The sequence below is a fragment of the Phanerochaete carnosa genome, assembly GCF_000300595.1.
Source record: "Phanerochaete carnosa HHB-10118-sp unplaced genomic scaffold PHACAscaffold_6, whole genome shotgun sequence".
NCBI classification, from domain to species: Eukaryota; Fungi; Basidiomycota; class Agaricomycetes; order Polyporales; family Phanerochaetaceae; genus Phanerochaete; species Phanerochaete carnosa.
In genome coordinates this window covers 2,217,858-2,235,227 of record NW_006767633.1, presented here as the reverse complement: position 1 = coordinate 2,235,227, position 17,370 = coordinate 2,217,858, and the positions used below count along the sequence as shown (strand labels likewise).

The following is a 17,370-nucleotide window of genomic DNA, read 5'->3' as shown; positions in this document are numbered from 1 at the left end:
TCGCGCATGAGGATGATGAGTGAGACCATTAGGCAGTCAAGCAGCCGGTGTCCGACGGGTTCAACCGTGAGCTTTCGCGGCGGAGTGGGTAGGAAAGTAGCAAGTGGCGTTGTGCCGTAGTGAGCCTGGAAGATCGGTTAATGTTGAAAAGCGGACCCACACGGATGTCAACTAACCTGCCAGGAGTTCGGACCCATTTTCCATTTTATACCTCTTCCGGGTCCAATAAAGTATGTGCGCGTGCTATACCCACAGTCAGAACAAACATGACTGGCTGTATGCGTGCCGAACACCCCACACCTGCTCATTGTGCTTTTCCTATAGAAGACTTGATCTAACGGTTGACAGACCTCGCCCACCGTTACAGTAGCGGGTGATGACGATATTCCAAGCCTGAGGGTACGGGGTCTTTGAGTACATGGCTTCTTCTTTATATCAGCAGGCCGCAACTCACTCCAAGCTCGCTATGATGGGTCCAGTCTCGCCCGATCCTCTCCTCACGGTTGTCACTGTCATACTCGGCATCCAAACGTTGACTCCGACACTGATGTGGTATAGCCCCGAGCCCTCCGTGCTGGAGCCCTCTGGGCATAACATCATGGCGAACGGCGAACAGCGTACAAAGCTATACGTGACGGCCACTGGAGGATATCCCACGCTTGCATACGTAGGCAGACCGTCGACATCCGCCTTGCTGAGCAAATCTGGATCTTCAAGCGCTTGGCTCAGGGACGGAGCGCGTTGCGCACTAGAAATATCGCCCAAAAACGACGATGACGAACGTACAGAGCCAGCTTGCCAGCCGGAACCGGATGCCTGGGTGTGCGTTGGAGACGTCAATGGCGTAGGTGTTTGCGGACTCGAGGGTCCTTCTACCGGTATGACAGTCACGATTGGTTCTGTATTTCGTCCACGGAAGAATGAGAACTTTCTCTTCTTCTCCGGTAAAGGAGCATCTTCTGCAAGGACAATACCCTTTGCCGAGGACATGATGAAGAAAACGAGGGAAATGCGATCCAAAGCAAGCCTGACCTGGTATTATGTAGCTTGCTCCCAGACTTTGCTGATAAGGACGGTTGAGATATCGAAACACGTATCGTGTGCCGAGGGCTTATCGCGACACATAATTACGGTTGTCCATAATATCAGCCCGTCTCTATCGCCAGCTGCAGGAGTTAAGGGGCCCTATTCCTATTCTAGGACTATCCACGTTGGATACGAGGCGTGTGCGCGAATTGGCGAATTATGTACGGCACTGATTAGCCTCCTCCTGAGTCGGCGTCTGGCGCGGGTAACTCTTCAAAAGAGAGGATTTCCAGCGTTTGCCGTCCAGTACGATGTAGAGCTCGAGATAAAGCTGAAAGCTGTCTGGCAAGTGTGGAGAGTGTAAAGACCAAGTGGGACGCACGGCGGAGATCTAGCTCATTAACGTAGGGTACAAGCTGGGCGGTAAGACGATCGAGGTACGTCGGACTCCGAGTCTATACCACACTCACTCATGGCATACAGACGGACCCTGTCGCCTCGTAGACGCAGCTCGATGTAAGCTCTGTGCTGCCTCTCCATGTCACACGTGATTACTTAATTCCGCCTTAGCGTGTCCTCGGTTATATCAGCTCTGGCAAGGACCAAGGAGCCAAAGTCGCCGTGGGCGGCGGCCGGCTGGGCAAGGAAGGCTATTTCATCGAGCCGACACTGTTCACGGACGTCAAGCCAGACATGAAGATTGTCAAGGAGGAGATCTTTGGGCCGGTTGGCGTTGTGATCAAGTTCAAGACCGAAGAGGAAGTACTGCAGGCGGCGAATGACTCCACGTACGGCTTGTCGGCGTGTATCTACACCAAGGACTTAGACCGAGTGACGCGCTCTCAAGCTGTTTCTACTCTTGAGTCAGGAAGCGTTTACATACGTACAATATACAGTAGGCACCAGAGGAATGGCTACCGTGCCACCAATCCGTTTCGGGTTTCAGCCCGCCCAGAATGGAAACAGAAACTTGTAGTACGACCGCGTCGACTCTCGATTCCCTTCCAGTCCGCGGCATGCCAAACATGCCAAGCAAGTTTTGGTCTGAAATCTACTATTTTGTAAACCGCCACAGATCCCTACGGAAACGCATCCAATGAAGGCGCTTGCACACGAGAATAACCTCGGCCATCGAGCCTTTATCTCCGTGCTCTTAGTTACGACATCCCCCCCCGACGAGCCGAAACGCAAACCTGCAAGCAGCAGGACTGATGGAGGCCGGTGAGGACGGCGAGGACGGCGAGCATAGAATGTTTCAGTCTGCACAGGAAGGGGGTTTCCACACCAATAATAGAAGAAGGGACTCGTCTGGGGACAGACAATCCATCGCCCCTTGGTCTCGACATCCTCAGAATAGTGACAGTCTGCACGGTACAGTATGACCATCCATATACAGCAGTTTGACAACTCCCTCTTCAAGGGCTCAGTCTCTGTGAACACCAACCTGTTCATCGATGGCGAGTTCGTCGACCCTCTGGAACGACATAACGTAGAGTAGGCTGCAATTCTTATTACCTGAACATCACTAATAATGCCATAGAGTCACCGATCCAAGTAAGAATCTTCAGACTCGATACAGATAGTTGATCTGACCAGTTATTTATATAGCCACCGGCAAGGTCATCACCACCATAGCCGCGGGTGGCAAGAAGGATATCGACAGAGCTGTCGAGGCTGCCCAAAAGGCGTCCAGAACAACCTGGGGCAAGAACGTTTCCGGGGCACATCGCTCGCATCTTCTCTTCAAACTTGCCGAGCTCATGGAGCAACATTGCGATGAGCTAGCAGCACTGGAGGCGCTGGACAGTGGTGCGTTTGGTTGGAGCCATCGTGTCATGGAAATACTGAGGGATGGGATAGGCAAGCATTACATTTACGTGAAGGCAATAGACTTTGCGAGTGCCATCGGCAACCTGAAGTACTATGCTGGCTGGGCCGATAAGCTGAGCGGTAAGACGATCGAGGTACGTCGGCCTGCCAGCACTCCGAATCCATATCACACTCATCGCACTACAGACTGAACCCGACAAATTTGTGTATACAATTCGCGAGCCGATCGGTGTGGTGGGGGCGATCACTCCCTGGAACTTCCCTAGTGAATAGTCTCAGTCTGCCAGCCGCCCCGTTTGGCTGACGGTGTGGTAACAGTGACGATTGCTTGTTGGAAACTCGCTCCGGCGCTTGCGACCGGAAACTGCGTCGTCCTCAAGCCGTCAGAAGTGACGCCTCTTGGGATGCTCAAATTCGCTGAGCTTATCCGAGAAGCTGGCTTTCCTCCTGGTGTGGTGAACATTGTCCCCGGTCTTGGCTCTGTCGCTGGTCAGGCCCTCGTAGAACATCCCGGCGTTGGCAAGATCGCCTTCACCGGGTCGACTCTCACGGGTCGCAAGATCATGCAATCGTCGGGGAACAGTAACCTGAAGCGTGTCGGGCTTGAGCTTGGTGGCAAATCACCTAATATTATCTTCGACGATGCCGATATTGAACAGGCCGTCAAATGGACTGCCCTTGGCCTCTTGTGAGTACGCCTAATGGTAGCCGTAACAATTTGTTGCTGAAACACTACACTGCCAGCCACCATGCGGGGCAGATATGCGCGGCTGGGACCAAAATCTATATTCAAGAGGGAGTTTATGACAAGGTCATGGAGCAACTTGTCGCGGCCGCGAAGGCCTCTGCCAATCCTGGCACCGGGTTTGACCTTACCCCGCAGCTTGACCCTGTCGTCTCGCAGACGCAGCTCGATGTAAGCTCTGTGCTGCCTCTCCATGTCACACGTGATTACTTAATTCCGCCTTAGCGTGTCCTCGGTTATATCAGCTCTGGCAAGGACCAAGGAGCCAAAGTCGCCGTGGGCGGCGGCCGGCTGGGCAAGGAAGGCTATTTCATCGAGCCGACACTGTTCACGGACGTCAAGCCAGACATGAAGATTGTCAAGGAGGAGATCTTTGGGCCGGTTGGCGTTGTGATCAAGTTCAAGACCGAAGAGGAAGTACTGCAGGCGGCGAATGACTCCACGTACGGCTTGTCGGCGTGTATCTACACCAAGGACTTAGACCGAGTGGCGCGCTTTACTTCTGCTCTTGAGTCAGGAAGCGTTCACGTACGATGTCCTTCATCTTTCGGGCGGAGTTGGCACTCATCGCGTTGAACATGATCAGGTCAACATGGCCTCTATGTCTGACCGCCGGGCGCCGACGGGTGGATTTAAGCAATCCGGCTTTGGCAAGGACCAGGGCGAGTACGCTCTCGAGGAGTACGTAATGCTGAATATGAAATAATATTGTTGCATCCTGACCCGATCATATGCTACAGCTACACTAACATCAAAGCTGTTACGATCAACCACGGCCAGAGGCTGTAGATGGGCCTTCGTTGAACTCGGCCACGTTGTATTATATGTTATCCGTTGGCTTTACCTGCTTCGCAAAGGTTGCATAACAGGTATATTATATAATAACCGCGTATGCGCATCTGCATCCAAAGAAATTCCAGCAATAACGTGGCTATAGATGATCCTGGATTCCATATCGCCGCGTTCATGTGCCTCGGAGTGCTTTGATTATTAATATAGATTAAATTCAAGTAGAGGCATAACAACGAGACTTACTCTTACTTACTATGGCTTTCAACGCGCGCCTAATATCAGCTACCCGGCATTCTCCGCTAGACAACTCGGGAAATCCAGCTGGACCGCACCACACTCACCGCAATGTCTGCGCTTCGTCTTGCCTCGTCTTTGACTCGGAGGGCACCAAAAGCATTAACTGCAAGCCGTCGTGGTTATGCTGAGGCTTCCGACAAAATTAGGCTTTCCCTTGTCCTTCCCCACCAGGTACGCGACGACATGCGACAACATTTGTGTTCAAAACTCAGCATGCTCGTAAAACATACAGGCCATCTTCTCCTCGACTGATGTAGTTCAGGTCAACCTCCCCGCTGCGACCGGTGACATGGGTATTCTTGCCAACCACGTCGCTAGTATCGAAGCTCTTCGCCCTGGTGTTGTAGAGGTTATCGATTCCGCTAACGCGTCGAAGAAGTTCTTTGGTGCGTGCACTACACTGTGTGTGCTTGCTTATTGGCTCATCTACTTCACCAGTTTCTGGCGGCTTCGCTACTGTACACCCCAACAACAAGCTGACCGTCAACGTCGTCGAGGCCGCCCCGCTTGAGTCCTTTTCCGCCGAGGTGCGTCGCTCTGTACTTATATACGCTTTCATACCGACGAGCTGTCCTTTCGCCATTCTAGGCTGTTCGTGCTAACCTCCAGGAGGCTCAGCGTGTCGCAAACGGCAATGGCTCAGAAGAGGACAAGCTTGAAGCGCGCATTGAGACCGAGGTTTACGAAGCTCTTCAGCATGCTTTGGGTTGAATATGCTAGAGTGTACAGCTCTACTTTTTCCGTCCATAATGCATAGACGTTGAAAACATTACGGGATTTCTGAGAACATCTGTGTGAATTTGCCGTGATGCCGACGCTTTGGCGCTAGAGCTAGAGCAAGGTCCGTGTAAATTGCCGCGTTCGCCAATATTGTAGAGTTCCGTGTTGAACACGGAGTCGGTTCTCTGGTCCTGGATGCCAACCACGACGTGCCCAAACTCGTCGTATCTACCAACGTTTTTTCGAGACACCTTTCTGCATTCGTTTCGCTGACTCTTGCCAAAACCATCGACCTTTATTTCACGCGCATTGCGCAATGGTGTTAAGAATTCCCGAAACTGTGAACGATGTCCGCCTGCTGGAGGACGAGCCGTTTAAGAAGCACTTCACGGACGAGATAAATAGTGGACGAGTACGACGTCAAAGACCGAATACGCGTCGGCCGCTATTCAAAAACATCGAGGAAGCTCTGCGCAGTGAATCAGGCGGCGTACGTCCTGTCAGCTCTCCACGGTTCGGCTAATAATCTCAATTTCTGCAGCTAGACGCGGCTCGTGCATGGCTCAGGACGGTGTTCACGTTCAACAGTGAGCCGCGCTTGGAGTCAGAAGACCTAGACGTTTTCATCGAGTTCTACTGGATTCTGCGCCAAGGCGGCGGTGCGCGGTCCGTGGAGCCTCTGCTCCTTACGGCAAGCAGGTCCCGAGACCTCCCCTATACATGTCCCTTGGACAAGCCAATTGTCCTCGACCCGCGCGAAAGCCAGGAGACGAACAGCACTCGTCCAATTTCACTGGCCAATGTTTCTGCACCTAAGGAGAAGAAGCCGCGTCATAAACGTGCCCGTGCTGCCAAGCGTCGCAAAAACGAACCTCAAAACGCGTACGATGGAGAGCCGGAGGATAACGACTCAGACGCAGAGTTGAATGTCGACGCGTCTATATCTGCACCGATGGCGCCTCGAAACCCTTCAGTTCCTCCGCCCTTTGTCTCTGCCCCTGTTTGTCGGCACACTGCTTCTGCGAAATCTGCTACGACACGGCCAGGGCGTGAGAGGAAGCGTAAAGCCATCACGCCTCCCCCCGGTCATGGCGCATCCTCCGACGGCCTTGCTGAACTCTCGTCGCTTACTTCACTGGAGTCGGATGCAGAAGATGCCACGCCTACACGGCTTTCTTCCCCGGTTATGGCTTACCCCCAAAGGCCTAAGCGACAGGCTTCCAATGCCGCCAGACTATCCGATCTAATAGCTATGGAAAATGATTACGAGAAGATGAAGTCTAAGTGTCGCAAGGGCAAGTCTCACGTTCCAGGACGACAGTCGGCCCCGCCTGTCCCGAAGGTTCCGAGAGAGCCTACTACACCCATCCAGAACGTCCCTAGCAAAGCGGCCACCGTGAAAGCTTGCTCTTCGTTAGCTCTGAAGCCGTCCGATAAATGCGTGAGGGCTTCCGCACCTATCTCGCGCAGGACTCAAAGGTCGCCCCGCCGCTCAGCCGTGTCTGCTAAGAAGCCTAAGTTTGATGCAGACGTTGGGTCTACCGACGGCAGACCTGTGAAGAAGCGACGCGGGAGCGGTGGTGATACTTTGGTCGATACACCCACCTCAGATAGTGTGTCTGTACCGGTTAAGCGCAGTCGCGAGAGCCGAGCAAGAGTCCAGACCGCTCCCCCTATTCCCTTTACTGGGTCATCTGCAAGTTGCAAGGCTCCGATAAGCACCGTGTTCAAGGAGCGGGGTAGATCTCAAGGATGCAAGCGTGCACGAGAACAAGAAATTGCCGAGCAGTCCCAGTCGGCAAAGGCCTCAGAGGTACTACAGGAACGTCTGATTATCAGGATTAGACCACGTCGCCAAGCGGCTATAGCAGCTACAGCACTCAACGCAGAGTATGCTAAAGCAGACGCGGAATTCAAGAAGCAGCCTGACAAGCTTGGCCTCGTGGATATCGTGTTCCGCGATACCGCGCGCAGTGCTCCAATGTACTCTAACTGTCGAGATCCAGAGGCGAGCGACTGGACAGCGGATCTAGACGATACACAGCCGGGCGATTCTGGTGATGAAGATACACCTCTTGCAACGGGACTCCGCAGGACAGTAGCCGAGCAGGTTGCAGCCCCGCCACCTCACTCCGCGGCCCAGGATCAGGCAAGCGGTCCCCAGGAGACGCGCATCCTCGAGGAAGGCAAGGTTGACGAGCCCACGGACGCGTACGTGAGGCGGCAGGACGAGCAATTTGAGCTGGTATATCCACAACTGACTCATTGTCCCGTCTTCGACTCGACTCTCAACACCAAGCCGTTCGCGCCGAAGCTACCCTTGCTGCGATTACCGCCCATATGGGCGCAGGTAAGTCTCGGACTCGCTTAGTTCGCGAAGGTAGGCCATTGATAGTCACATTAGTCGAGGCAAGAGGTCTGCGAATCCTGCGACTGGTTCCGTAGCTACCAAGGTGGTGTCTATTTTGTTAAAGATCTTGTCAGAGGATATCTGTTGAGCGCGTTTTCCGCAAGGTATAATTCTCTTGTACAGTTGCGTGTTCATCACTGACTCTTCGCATAGTCGAGACTTGTTCCATAATGGCGGAAAGCTTATTATATCTCATGGGTAAGTGGTAGACAATCTTTCACGTCGAAGTAGCGACATTAACGGGCACCGCAGAGGAGGCAAAGCGGGCCAGTCATTGGCGAAGGCTCCTGGCACTGTTCGGGCAAGCGATCAGCAGGAGGATGACAAGTCCGTCAGGGCCCTCCTGCACAACTATCGAATTGGTCGTCCCCTCGTACTCATCGTCGACGACAAATATTCGCTCTTCCCATATGATCTCGCGGCGAAAGGTGTAACCTACGCTGTATTGGGCTGGTATCAAATTGCCCATGCCTGGGGTAAGCTCGACTTTGATGATCACGGGTTCTATTACTGACTATAACTCAAGCCGAGTTACAGGCAGATGCATCGAGTTCCACGGGTAAGGTTGTCAGGTGGAAATTCGCCTTCCAGTGGTGCGACGCACAAGGTTCTCCGTGGTGGAGCGACTCATGTCCGACAACAGGCAAGTACACTTCTGACCTCTGCTATATGAACTAGTCTTAACTACATAAATTTCTGCTGTAGAACCGTCCACGAGTACAAGTGTCCCTGGTAAGTAACACGCGAATGGCTGTTTCGTCGATACTAATGGAGCATCAGAGGCTAGCGCAGATGTTTGCGCCCAGGCTGAGCAAGTCTGTGAACACTGCAGGTTTCCCTCGCCGCAGGTATACGACGTGGGCTGGATGTGTCTCAGGCCGAGGTGTCCTGTCTTCTGGTATTTCAGGAGCGCAATCGAAGCTCCCACATCCCTCAGCTACGCAGCTTCATTTTTGCGGCCTGTGACAATCAGCGCCGACCAAATCCTAGAAGATCTCCGGCCGGGCCTTCCTGTTGCTGGTGTCCCTATCGACCGCATTACGACTGGTCGGCACTTTTGCAAAGGGCTCCACTGCACAAACTGCGGACGACTCTCGAGCAGGTAAGCAGCACTTCCCATGGCACCAGTGCCAGCTGCTCATGACGATACAAGGTATAAATGGGAGCACTGGGAATGTCGTTCATGTTCAGTAAGTTCCTCCTCCATCTGATTGCGCTTGGTATCCTGACAAGTCGTGCAGTTCACGTATGCCGTTCCGGGGCGCTTACGAGAGGCCAGAGAATTCCGCAGCCAGAAGAGCGACAAGATGGATAAGCATACACATCAACCCAGTGAGTGCTCTTCCCACGATCGCAAGATCGCTGGCCAACAATCTCGTTAGGCCTCGAGCTGCTACCTCTTGCCGTATTTAGGAGTGGAAAAGCCTTGGGGCAGCGGGCCACTTTCAAACTCCCAGGTGAAAGGTACGGGCAGCTCGCCCGATCCGAGCAAAGCTACTTGACGCAGAAATAACACAGAGGGTACATTCATGTCTTATTTGCGGCGCCCAACATGAATCAGGAAGCGGACATCACCCTCCGCGAATATCAAGAACAGGCCGCTACCGGGCAGTTAGAGTTCCGGAGATGGCCTTTACGTAGCGTGAGTCTCCGTCGCACATCCTGTAGTACTGATAGCTTACCTGTTGTACAGCACAAATGTCAGTTTTCGTCCACAATGTCACTCGCGCTGCTCACCAATTTCTAGGCAGAGGCACCCTGTTGGCGAACTATTTCTCACAAAACAGTAAGTTACTACAGCCGCCCATCTCTTCGGCAATGCTCATGCCACGAACAGCGGGGGCACCGTACCATGTACGAAACTTAATTCTTTGGGTTGCACTTATTGACCGCCGCTTTGACCATGCAGTATATAGCAGGCGACGAGAATACAGTGCCTTTTGACCGTGCCCCATCGGCCGTCAACCGCGCACTCAACCTGATCAAGCAGCGCATCCAAGAAGCCGGTCTTGACATCCCACCCACTTTCAATGAGGTGCTTACGGCGGCTTATATGGAGAAGCAGAAGATGGCTGTAAGTTACTTAACCCGATTCAACATGTTGCATAACCATGTGTCAGTTCCATAGTGATGCTGAGAGAGGGCTGGGGCCGAATGTTGCCTCGCTATCGCTGGGCGCTGCTGCTCACATGCACTTTCGCTTGCACGCACAATACGCTGGTGAAATTCAGCCTTCACAATCGCGAGATGTGCTGACACTGTTCCTTAAGCATGCAAGTTTTCACTTCTCGCTTTGTGAATTTCCGGTGCTCACTGCTAGATAGGGAGATGTGGTGGTGATGGAGGGCACTGGCGTCCAGAAGTACTATGAGTGGGTTGAGACTTCCCGGACCCTTCCCTTACAGGATACTGACAGCTGCACTTGTAGGCACACGGTTGTGCCATTAAATTTCCGCATTGCTGCTACGGCGCGGTTTATCGAAACAGAATATCACGGTATCTGAGGTTTGGCGTATTTTGCAATATTACAGGCTATGCATAGATTCTACAACACAGTTGCTTACTACCTTGAGACCATTCAAGTTCGAGCCCCTGATCGACTCTCACGCGGGGCGCGACAAGCGTCGTGCACTTCGGGCGAATACTCGAGGGCGAGTTCGACAGCAGAAACCAGTCGCGCGTCTTTCTTCCAGGTGACTCGTATCCGGAGCACTCTAACTCTACTTGTAGTCATCATTGTCGAATGCTTTGGTTTCCGGTGAGCACGCCACCAGTACTGGTACCCAGGGCTGCAGATGTCCTTGCTAACTGCCATCCACCGGTTCGCCGATGTTCTCCGTGGCGCAAGCGATATCCTGGTGGCATGTTTGCCGGCTAAAGAAAATCGACCCTTCGTGTACTTGCAGAACATTTCTCATCCCTCAAGAGCTCTGCTTCGAGTACCTCGTCACCAGCTACAGGAGTCTCGTGCTTGATACCTTTCTCAGAAGCTTGATCGCGGTCAACACGCCCTGGTAGACATCGTAACCCTCGTCACAAAGATCTCGCTGGAGCGTTCCTTGGAGCGTTCCTACACCAGCTGGGAATGTGGTGGCGTGCGCTGAGGATGGTCCGCTGATGGAGATGTAGGTGCCGCTAGTCTATGCTCGCGGGATTGTTGCGCACTTCAAGGCCGACCCTGAGCAAGTTTAGGATGAAGGTGTCTCTGGCTACGAGATCCAGCAGACCCGGACATTTGCAGTCTAGGACCTGAATCTTCCGATGTTGTACATGATGTCCACTCTAGCACAGTACCCTTAGTGCCATCTTGGCCGATCCCACGTGCTAAAGTCGCTCATGAGTCGTGATACCCATAGAACTACAGCCTGATATTCCCACTTTCATCTACGACCAGCGTTCGGGGTCGGGCGACTCGCTACTTGACAGCTATCAGACTCATTCGGTCTACAGATTATCTTATGGCTGGAAAGAGTCAGGAACGTAGTACGTCTGGCGAGTGTTTACCGGCAACGTGCAGTATGTCGGTCATCTCTCCCTTTTTGAAGCCCTGGAAGTACTTCTCTCGGAAGTCCTTGTGAGCGGGAATATGTGCTGAAGTCTCGGTAGCGGGAATATGTGCCGAAGTCTCGGTAGCGGGAATATGTGCCGAAGTCTCGGTCGCGGCAATAAACGGCATCGTGTCGAATGTTGGCGGAGGGAATTTGTCTGACGTTGTCTTCTTGATGGTGATTAGCTGAGAAATTAAAGATCAGCCATTGCAAATATTGAAGCATGCAACATGATTGACTCGGCGACCCCACGACCCGAAATCTTGCAACGAATTCGCAATGACTTCCATACCGACGCACAGCAAAGTTTGAAGATCAAGCTCTGCGTACTCGTCTGTGACGGTGGGCAGGAAGAACACAAGCCGTCCGCCAGGCTTCAGCATGTGACGTGCAAGAAGAACGAGGTCTGTTGCCAATGCAGAAAGCTCGTAGGGTTTTGTTGGCGGGATATATGGTTGATCGTCCCTGACAGAGCCCGCTGAGTTCCAGCGCAACCTCAGCAACGGAGCGTAAGCTACCTACTGCCTGTTTGTAGCATACTGTTGTGAAGGGCGCGTCAAAGGATTCTTGCGTCCGAGGCGCTTCGCGCCAGCCCGCACACCATCTGAACAGGATGAGCTTGGTCCGATCCGTAGATGTATATGGCTCACATGGAGGGTCAGTTACAATCGCGTCAAAGAGCTCGCCACATCTCCAAGGATTCCTTGTCACGTCAAAGGTGCACAAGTCTATAATACGCTGCTGCACACCGTACTGTGCAGCGGCTCGCATAATGCCTGGTGTCTTGTCTATACGAGCATGAGACATAGGAAATGGGAATGTTTCGGAACCTACTGACCTTTACCGCGCATTTGTCTTCCGTCAATATCTGAACCGTAGACATACGCCCCAAAGTATGCAGAGGTCTGCGTAGAGATTTATCAGCGCATTCGCATAGTGAAGAAGTAGTTGACCAGAACTTACGTAGGCCATACTGCCTGTGCCGATGAAGGGATCGTATACTAACTTCCCGGGGGAGGCCTATCACGTCCCGTGAGCTCCATGAGCATCTCAGGCGTATCAGAGGAGTTCATAAGACATACCAGGGTCTGATTGGCCATTAGAAGCGATATCTCGGCCTCCATGCTGGTATTGCCATAGTACGTTCGTTTCTTCACGTCAAACGTCTGCACAAGTTTCCGGGCCGAGCCTTCTTCTATCTGAGAATGTATCAACACCAGCAGCGACACAAGATTGATAAGACGGGTAGGGAACATACCAACCTGCCGAAGAAGATTTCGACGAAACTGCCGTCGCCTTCGTGCTTGTGGCGTGTCGTACCGTGCTTATCTGGGTCTTCACCTGGTCTTCAGTACTACACAATACACAATCAGAATAAACATGGTACTCACATTCCTCAAATACACACAACGTTATCTCTGGGTTCCGCATATTAATCTCACCAAGAAAGTCCATCCACGCAAAACTCTCGACCACTTCCTTCTGGCGGTACTGGGGAATTGAGTGGTTGTATGCTTCGACCTTGAACTTGAACGATGTTTCTTGGACATATTTTGCCCAGCGGTGCCCATTCTGCTGCGTCTGTGCAAAAAGGTCTTCGTACGTTTTGCCACGGCCGTAGAATTCGTGGACGGACCTAGCTATGCGGGGGCTTCGTAAAGCAGGGAGATTACGTGAATGAAGGAAGAAGCATACTTTATGAGAATACATTTCCTCGCCAGCTTCTTCGCGTCCTCCTCGCTCTCGAGACCTAGGACCATGAACGGGCGAGAGACATCGAGCTCTGCGGGTATCCCATAGAAAGCGATCTTGATGTCATAGAGCTCAGCGACAGACAACACCTCGGGTACCCGGAACTCGTCGTGCTTCTGGGCAAACACGAAGAGATAGTCTGTTATCATGCTTGCTACTCAGAGGATTGTGGAGAGCAAGGTGATTGGGAGAAAAGAGGCTCCTGCGGCGCTAGCCAAAATTGTGCGCGAGCGTAAATCGAGTGAAATTTAGGGACGTGTGACAGGTTTATTTACAGTATACTAGCAGTGGCGATAACGTAGACGAGAACAAGAATTATATGAATCACCAAAGCCTCGTCGTACAGCGACGATCGTTATTAGTACGAGTACTAGCGAACCGTGACAACTGTCCAATAATAAGAGATAGGAACCAAAGCATCTCAAGCCAAAACTGGACTGCTCTTCTTGAACTTCCTGCTCGGCTTCTCAGGTTCAGGAGATATCGAACGCTCCCTGGACACGCGCTGTATGCGCCACTCTAGTAGCTCAGCGTACTCGCGAAGCCTCCGGATAAGAGCCTCAAGCTCGTGTTTGACAGGCACCAGACGACCCTCGGCATCGGTCTTCATCAATAAACCGTCCGCCTCGACATCAGAGAGCTCAGACAGTGGCGAGGCGTCCCTGGAGAGCATCGACGGGGAAGAGAAACCGTGGATCTTCTTGCCTTGACTCTTAGCACTCTGCTTCGCGGCCCCGGGGTCGACTTGAGCCTCCTCGTGTTCACCAGCGAGGCCACACTTGATTGTGAGCCACTCGACGAGTTTCCGAACCTCGCCAGGCTGCCAAAAGCCCCACCAGGCCTCATCTCGCTCGTCGTACGATTCCTCGGCTTCATCTGCACCCTCAGGCTTCTTGCCCCAGACGGCGATGAACCAAGACCAGCGTGCCATCTCGCTGCGGTCGTCTTCCGTCCATTCGCGCTTGCGCCCGATCCTGACGCGGGACTCCTTGCCGTTGAGAAATTCTATCGCAGCGTCGCTCTCGCCCACACCTGGGGTCATTGCATAGTACACTCGGCCTTCGAAATCTTGTCCAAGGGGTGCCCATCGAGGGATACATCTAGTCGAAGCCAGCCGCTGAGAGAACTCGATGTTGCGGAGGAGCCTACTGTGCTGGTCGCGCCGCTGTTTGTCCCTAGTGCCGGAGAAATCTTTCCACCGGGTGTTCTCCTTGGTACTAGCTTCCTTGGCGATCTTGTTCAATTCTTTTTCTTCAGTAGAGCCGGAGTCGAAAGCTTCCTTGATGGTAGGGGACGGTATAGCATGTTCTATGAGATTGGCAATGACGGGTACGAGCTGGGCAGAGGCTGAGATGTAGATGCCTTGAGAGTCGTTGCCGTGCATTGCACTCCGAGTGGTACGAACAGTTGTGGACGCCGGCGGCAGCAATGGGTCCGGGAAGGTGATGGTGGTATCAGCCCCGAGAGCTTCGCGGAGGGAGATCAATGAACCCCAGACGCGATTAAGGTTTGAGCCACTAGCCTTCACGGCTTTGACAGACTCTTTAAGGGCCCTCGCAGCGTCGACGTCACCCTCGGCGTCGGCAAAGTTGGCGATCGCGTCCAACAAGCTTTGGATGATGAACCTGGCGCACGACTCGCTAACCCAGGAAACAATCTCCGCGCTGTCGTCCACATCAACATCCCATCCCCCCGCAGGACCAAGGCTATCGCCACAAACTTCATCCAATTCGTCGAGACAACCATGGGGAAGCTGCAAGATAGATGCGAAGCGAACGATGAACTCTCGAATATGCAGCCGGGTTTTCACATCCTCAAGAGCAAGACTCGTCGGCACGCGCGTCCACAGAGGTTTGGGGAGAGGTTTGGCCTTGGGTACCAGTTTCGGCTTAGCCTTGGACTTCAGAGCAGTGTACGGTGCCTTCGCAGCCTGAGCTACTTCAAGCTCTGCGGCCTTCATGAGCTTACTTGCTCCCTTTGCAGGTGATTTTTTCGCCTTAGATAGCGATGATGAGCCTGCTTTCAGCGTCTGCAGAAAGCCTTGAGTACTTCTGTTCTTTAAATAGAGGGAATCAAGAGAAGTACCTGCTCTCGAGCCTTCGCTTCAGCCTTTTCCGCCTGTCTTGCCTTCTGCCTCAAATTTCTGCATTTCCGAAGGTCAGAGTTACGTAAAAAGTAACGGCTCAGTCACAAACCCTATTGGCTCTAAGCCCCTTGCTCTTCTGCATACATGGCAGTCGCATTGATTTCGGCAACGATAACACCTATATTCACGTTAGAGAGACACGAAGACGCATAAAACTGGCCGCTTACTCAAACCAGTATCCGCTTTCTACCATATGACGCTGTCTCTGCTCCTTCGGGAGCTCAGTAACATCGCGGGACAAAATAGAGTCCTGGGACTCTAATCTGCGATATTTCTGAACGCAAGAGAAGCAGTAATGGGTGGAGCACCGTTCATCTGTCGTTTTGGACCTCGCACGAGTAAGAGTGCAGCGGAGACCCTCTACGGGGAGACAGTGAGGACCACAGAAAGATAGAGTGGCGAATGAAGCACTTACGACCGTTGGGCCACCAACGTTGACAGTGATGACAACGGAAGGTATTATCATCTTGCTTTGTGCGAGCTTTGATAGCATTGGCAGCTTTTAGCTTCTGAAGCTGCGCAACCCCCTCTTCGTCGGGCTGTGGAGCGGCTGGATCCAACCTCGGCTTCTTGGCCTTGGTTTTGACCGGCTCAACGTTTACATCTGCGCTGTCACCTTCGCTAGCCTTCCGCTTCTTTGCTATTTTCGAGTTATTATTGAGCGTGGCCATCTGCGACTGGCTGTTCATCCTCGAAGGCCGCAGCGGCGTGTTCTCCTTGAGGCTCGGCCCAGGACTGGATTCGTCTGAGTTTCGCCTGTGGACAGCGGGTAGTGGCACGTCGACAAAAACCTGAGAGCATCTACGTGAAAAGGATTGAGAGCTTTTTGCTTTGTCGGGCATGTTGCGAGATGGTTGTGGTTGTGATCCAAGCCAAGTAGGTCGCGTCCATCCGCTATTAGAACGCGCCATGCACGTGACTACGCGTCTACCCTGCCCTAAATCCAAATTACGGCGTCTAATCTCAACTCCGGCGCTTCGAAAAGTCTCCCTGCTTTCGTAGCATACGCTCATTCAGCAACCTCCTCTCGCAAAAGTCATGGCTCACGCAGACCACACTCGCGATCCTTGGTACGTACATATTGTTTGTAAACATTATGTGGGGCATGTTGAACATCCTCATTCAGTCCATGGGTCGTCCTCTCTGATTTCGGGAGCGCATTCGCTATGGGTGCGGTCGGTGGGACCATCTGGCACGGCATAAAAGGTGCACGGAACTCACCAAGGGTAAGCCAGTTTGTACATCCGTGTGATGGTCTTGTCTCATCGTTGTTGTCTTCAGGGTGACCGTTTTGTCGGAGCGATGTCCATCATCAAAGCTCGTGCACCGGTGACAGGCGGCAACTTCGGTGTCTGGGGTGGCATGTTCTCTACGTTTGATTGTGCCGTAAAGGGATGGAGACAAAAGGAAGACATGTGGAACGCCATTATCTCTGGTTTCCTGACCGGCGGTTGCCTTGCTGCTCGAAGTGAGTCATTCTTCGCTTACTGCCTTTCTTCAGTTTTGGCCGTTGTTGAACACTGGGGTGTTCTGTATGTTCTGAGCTGTGACTGAGGATTCATTGTGTAGGTGGACCACGATCTGCACTCGGATCAGCTATTGCCTGCGGTATTTTGCTGAGTGTATTTGAGGGCGTTGGTGTCCTGATATCACGAGTATTTAACGATAACACGAGGCCCCAACTACCACCATGTAAGTCTGCACTGCTTAGTGCTAGCGACATACTAACCATTCGCTTCCTAAGTACCCGAGAATATACAACCGCAGCCTGCACACGCATCATGAACTCCCTTCGCTTTTCCACCCTAGCTCCTGGACCTTAGATGTATTAATTCCTGCTCTTCTGCTGTCGCTGTCCACTCGCTACTCATCTTCTATGCTATACCTATTCAATGTGTTCCAGGCCCTGAAATCAGCGTAACATCGGATTTGTGTGAAGTCGTAAAAACGTACCGCAAGTTCCTCCCGTAATGAGCGCCGAAAGTTGAACACTGAGCGCTGAGCACCGAGTAGGCTAGTTCCATCCCAATTTCGTAAGATACACGTCGATGACAAATATGTGCTGTGATATCTCATAGGCTATCGAAAGGTATGCCGCACAATT

General features: G+C 52.6%; 7 protein-coding genes across 7 annotated transcripts; 4 read left to right on the top strand and 3 right to left on the bottom strand.

Moving 5' to 3' along the window:
- Nucleotides 1-154: 154 nt before the first annotated feature.
- On the bottom strand, nucleotides 155-1,089 carry PHACADRAFT_258490 (uncharacterized protein). The gene has a single exon (XM_007397185.1). The coding sequence runs from the start codon at nucleotides 988-990 to the stop codon at nucleotides 451-453; it is 540 nt and encodes a 179-aa protein (XP_007397247.1). The 5' UTR covers nucleotides 991-1,089; the 3' UTR covers nucleotides 155-450.
- A 1,230-nt stretch (nucleotides 1,090-2,319) lies between these two features.
- On the top strand, nucleotides 2,320-4,623 carry PHACADRAFT_258489 (uncharacterized protein). Its single transcript, XM_007397184.1, has 10 exons — nucleotides 2,320-2,520; nucleotides 2,567-2,580; nucleotides 2,635-2,835; nucleotides 2,887-2,990; nucleotides 3,043-3,121; nucleotides 3,175-3,544; nucleotides 3,601-3,772; nucleotides 3,827-4,129; nucleotides 4,188-4,282; nucleotides 4,342-4,623. The coding sequence occupies exons 1-10, from the start codon at nucleotides 2,405-2,407 to the stop codon at nucleotides 4,388-4,390; spliced, it is 1,503 nt and encodes a 500-aa protein (XP_007397246.1). The 5' UTR covers nucleotides 2,320-2,404; the 3' UTR covers nucleotides 4,391-4,623.
- A 102-nt stretch (nucleotides 4,624-4,725) lies between these two features.
- On the top strand, nucleotides 4,726-5,458 carry PHACADRAFT_258487 (uncharacterized protein). Its single transcript, XM_007397183.1, has 4 exons — nucleotides 4,726-4,861; nucleotides 4,923-5,076; nucleotides 5,129-5,217; nucleotides 5,279-5,458. The coding sequence occupies exons 1-4, from the start codon at nucleotides 4,739-4,741 to the stop codon at nucleotides 5,399-5,401; spliced, it is 489 nt and encodes a 162-aa protein (XP_007397245.1). The 5' UTR covers nucleotides 4,726-4,738; the 3' UTR covers nucleotides 5,402-5,458.
- A 121-nt stretch (nucleotides 5,459-5,579) lies between these two features.
- Nucleotides 5,580-10,144, top strand: PHACADRAFT_185468 (uncharacterized protein; the record flags this gene model as incomplete). Its single annotated transcript, XM_007397182.1, has 16 exons — nucleotides 5,580-5,900; nucleotides 5,952-7,760; nucleotides 7,815-7,924; nucleotides 7,974-8,018; nucleotides 8,073-8,296; nucleotides 8,347-8,467; nucleotides 8,526-8,552; nucleotides 8,653-8,922; nucleotides 8,974-9,010; nucleotides 9,062-9,152; nucleotides 9,203-9,284; nucleotides 9,339-9,462; nucleotides 9,514-9,520; nucleotides 9,568-9,674; nucleotides 9,730-9,894; nucleotides 9,941-10,144. The coding sequence occupies exons 1-16, from the start codon at nucleotides 5,727-5,729 to the stop codon at nucleotides 10,142-10,144; spliced, it is 3,597 nt and encodes a 1,198-aa protein (XP_007397244.1). The 5' UTR covers nucleotides 5,580-5,726.
- A 1,148-nt stretch (nucleotides 10,145-11,292) lies between these two features.
- PHACADRAFT_196984 (uncharacterized protein) lies at nucleotides 11,293-13,269 on the bottom strand (the record flags this gene model as incomplete). Its single annotated transcript, XM_007397181.1, has 10 exons — nucleotides 11,293-11,553; nucleotides 11,608-11,833; nucleotides 11,891-11,972; nucleotides 12,019-12,156; nucleotides 12,207-12,273; nucleotides 12,332-12,388; nucleotides 12,451-12,567; nucleotides 12,627-12,709; nucleotides 12,760-13,004; nucleotides 13,064-13,269. 10 exons carry the CDS (start codon nucleotides 13,267-13,269, stop codon nucleotides 11,293-11,295), a joined length of 1,482 nt encoding a protein of 493 aa, XP_007397243.1.
- A 75-nt stretch (nucleotides 13,270-13,344) lies between these two features.
- On the bottom strand, nucleotides 13,345-16,119 carry PHACADRAFT_175075 (uncharacterized protein). The gene is made up of 5 exons (XM_007397180.1): nucleotides 15,682-16,119; nucleotides 15,434-15,626; nucleotides 15,316-15,384; nucleotides 15,206-15,263; nucleotides 13,345-15,149 (listed from the first exon to the last, which is right to left on the bottom strand). Exons 1-5 carry the CDS (start codon nucleotides 16,106-16,108, stop codon nucleotides 13,542-13,544), a joined length of 2,355 nt encoding a protein of 784 aa, XP_007397242.1. The 5' UTR covers nucleotides 16,109-16,119; the 3' UTR covers nucleotides 13,345-13,541.
- A 138-nt stretch (nucleotides 16,120-16,257) lies between these two features.
- Nucleotides 16,258-17,167, top strand: PHACADRAFT_258480 (uncharacterized protein). The gene is made up of 5 exons (XM_007397179.1): nucleotides 16,258-16,336; nucleotides 16,393-16,492; nucleotides 16,548-16,734; nucleotides 16,836-16,958; nucleotides 17,011-17,167. The coding sequence occupies exons 1-5, from the start codon at nucleotides 16,305-16,307 to the stop codon at nucleotides 17,049-17,051; spliced, it is 483 nt and encodes a 160-aa protein (XP_007397241.1). The 5' UTR covers nucleotides 16,258-16,304; the 3' UTR covers nucleotides 17,052-17,167.
- The last annotated feature ends 203 nt before the right edge of the window (nucleotides 17,168-17,370 follow it).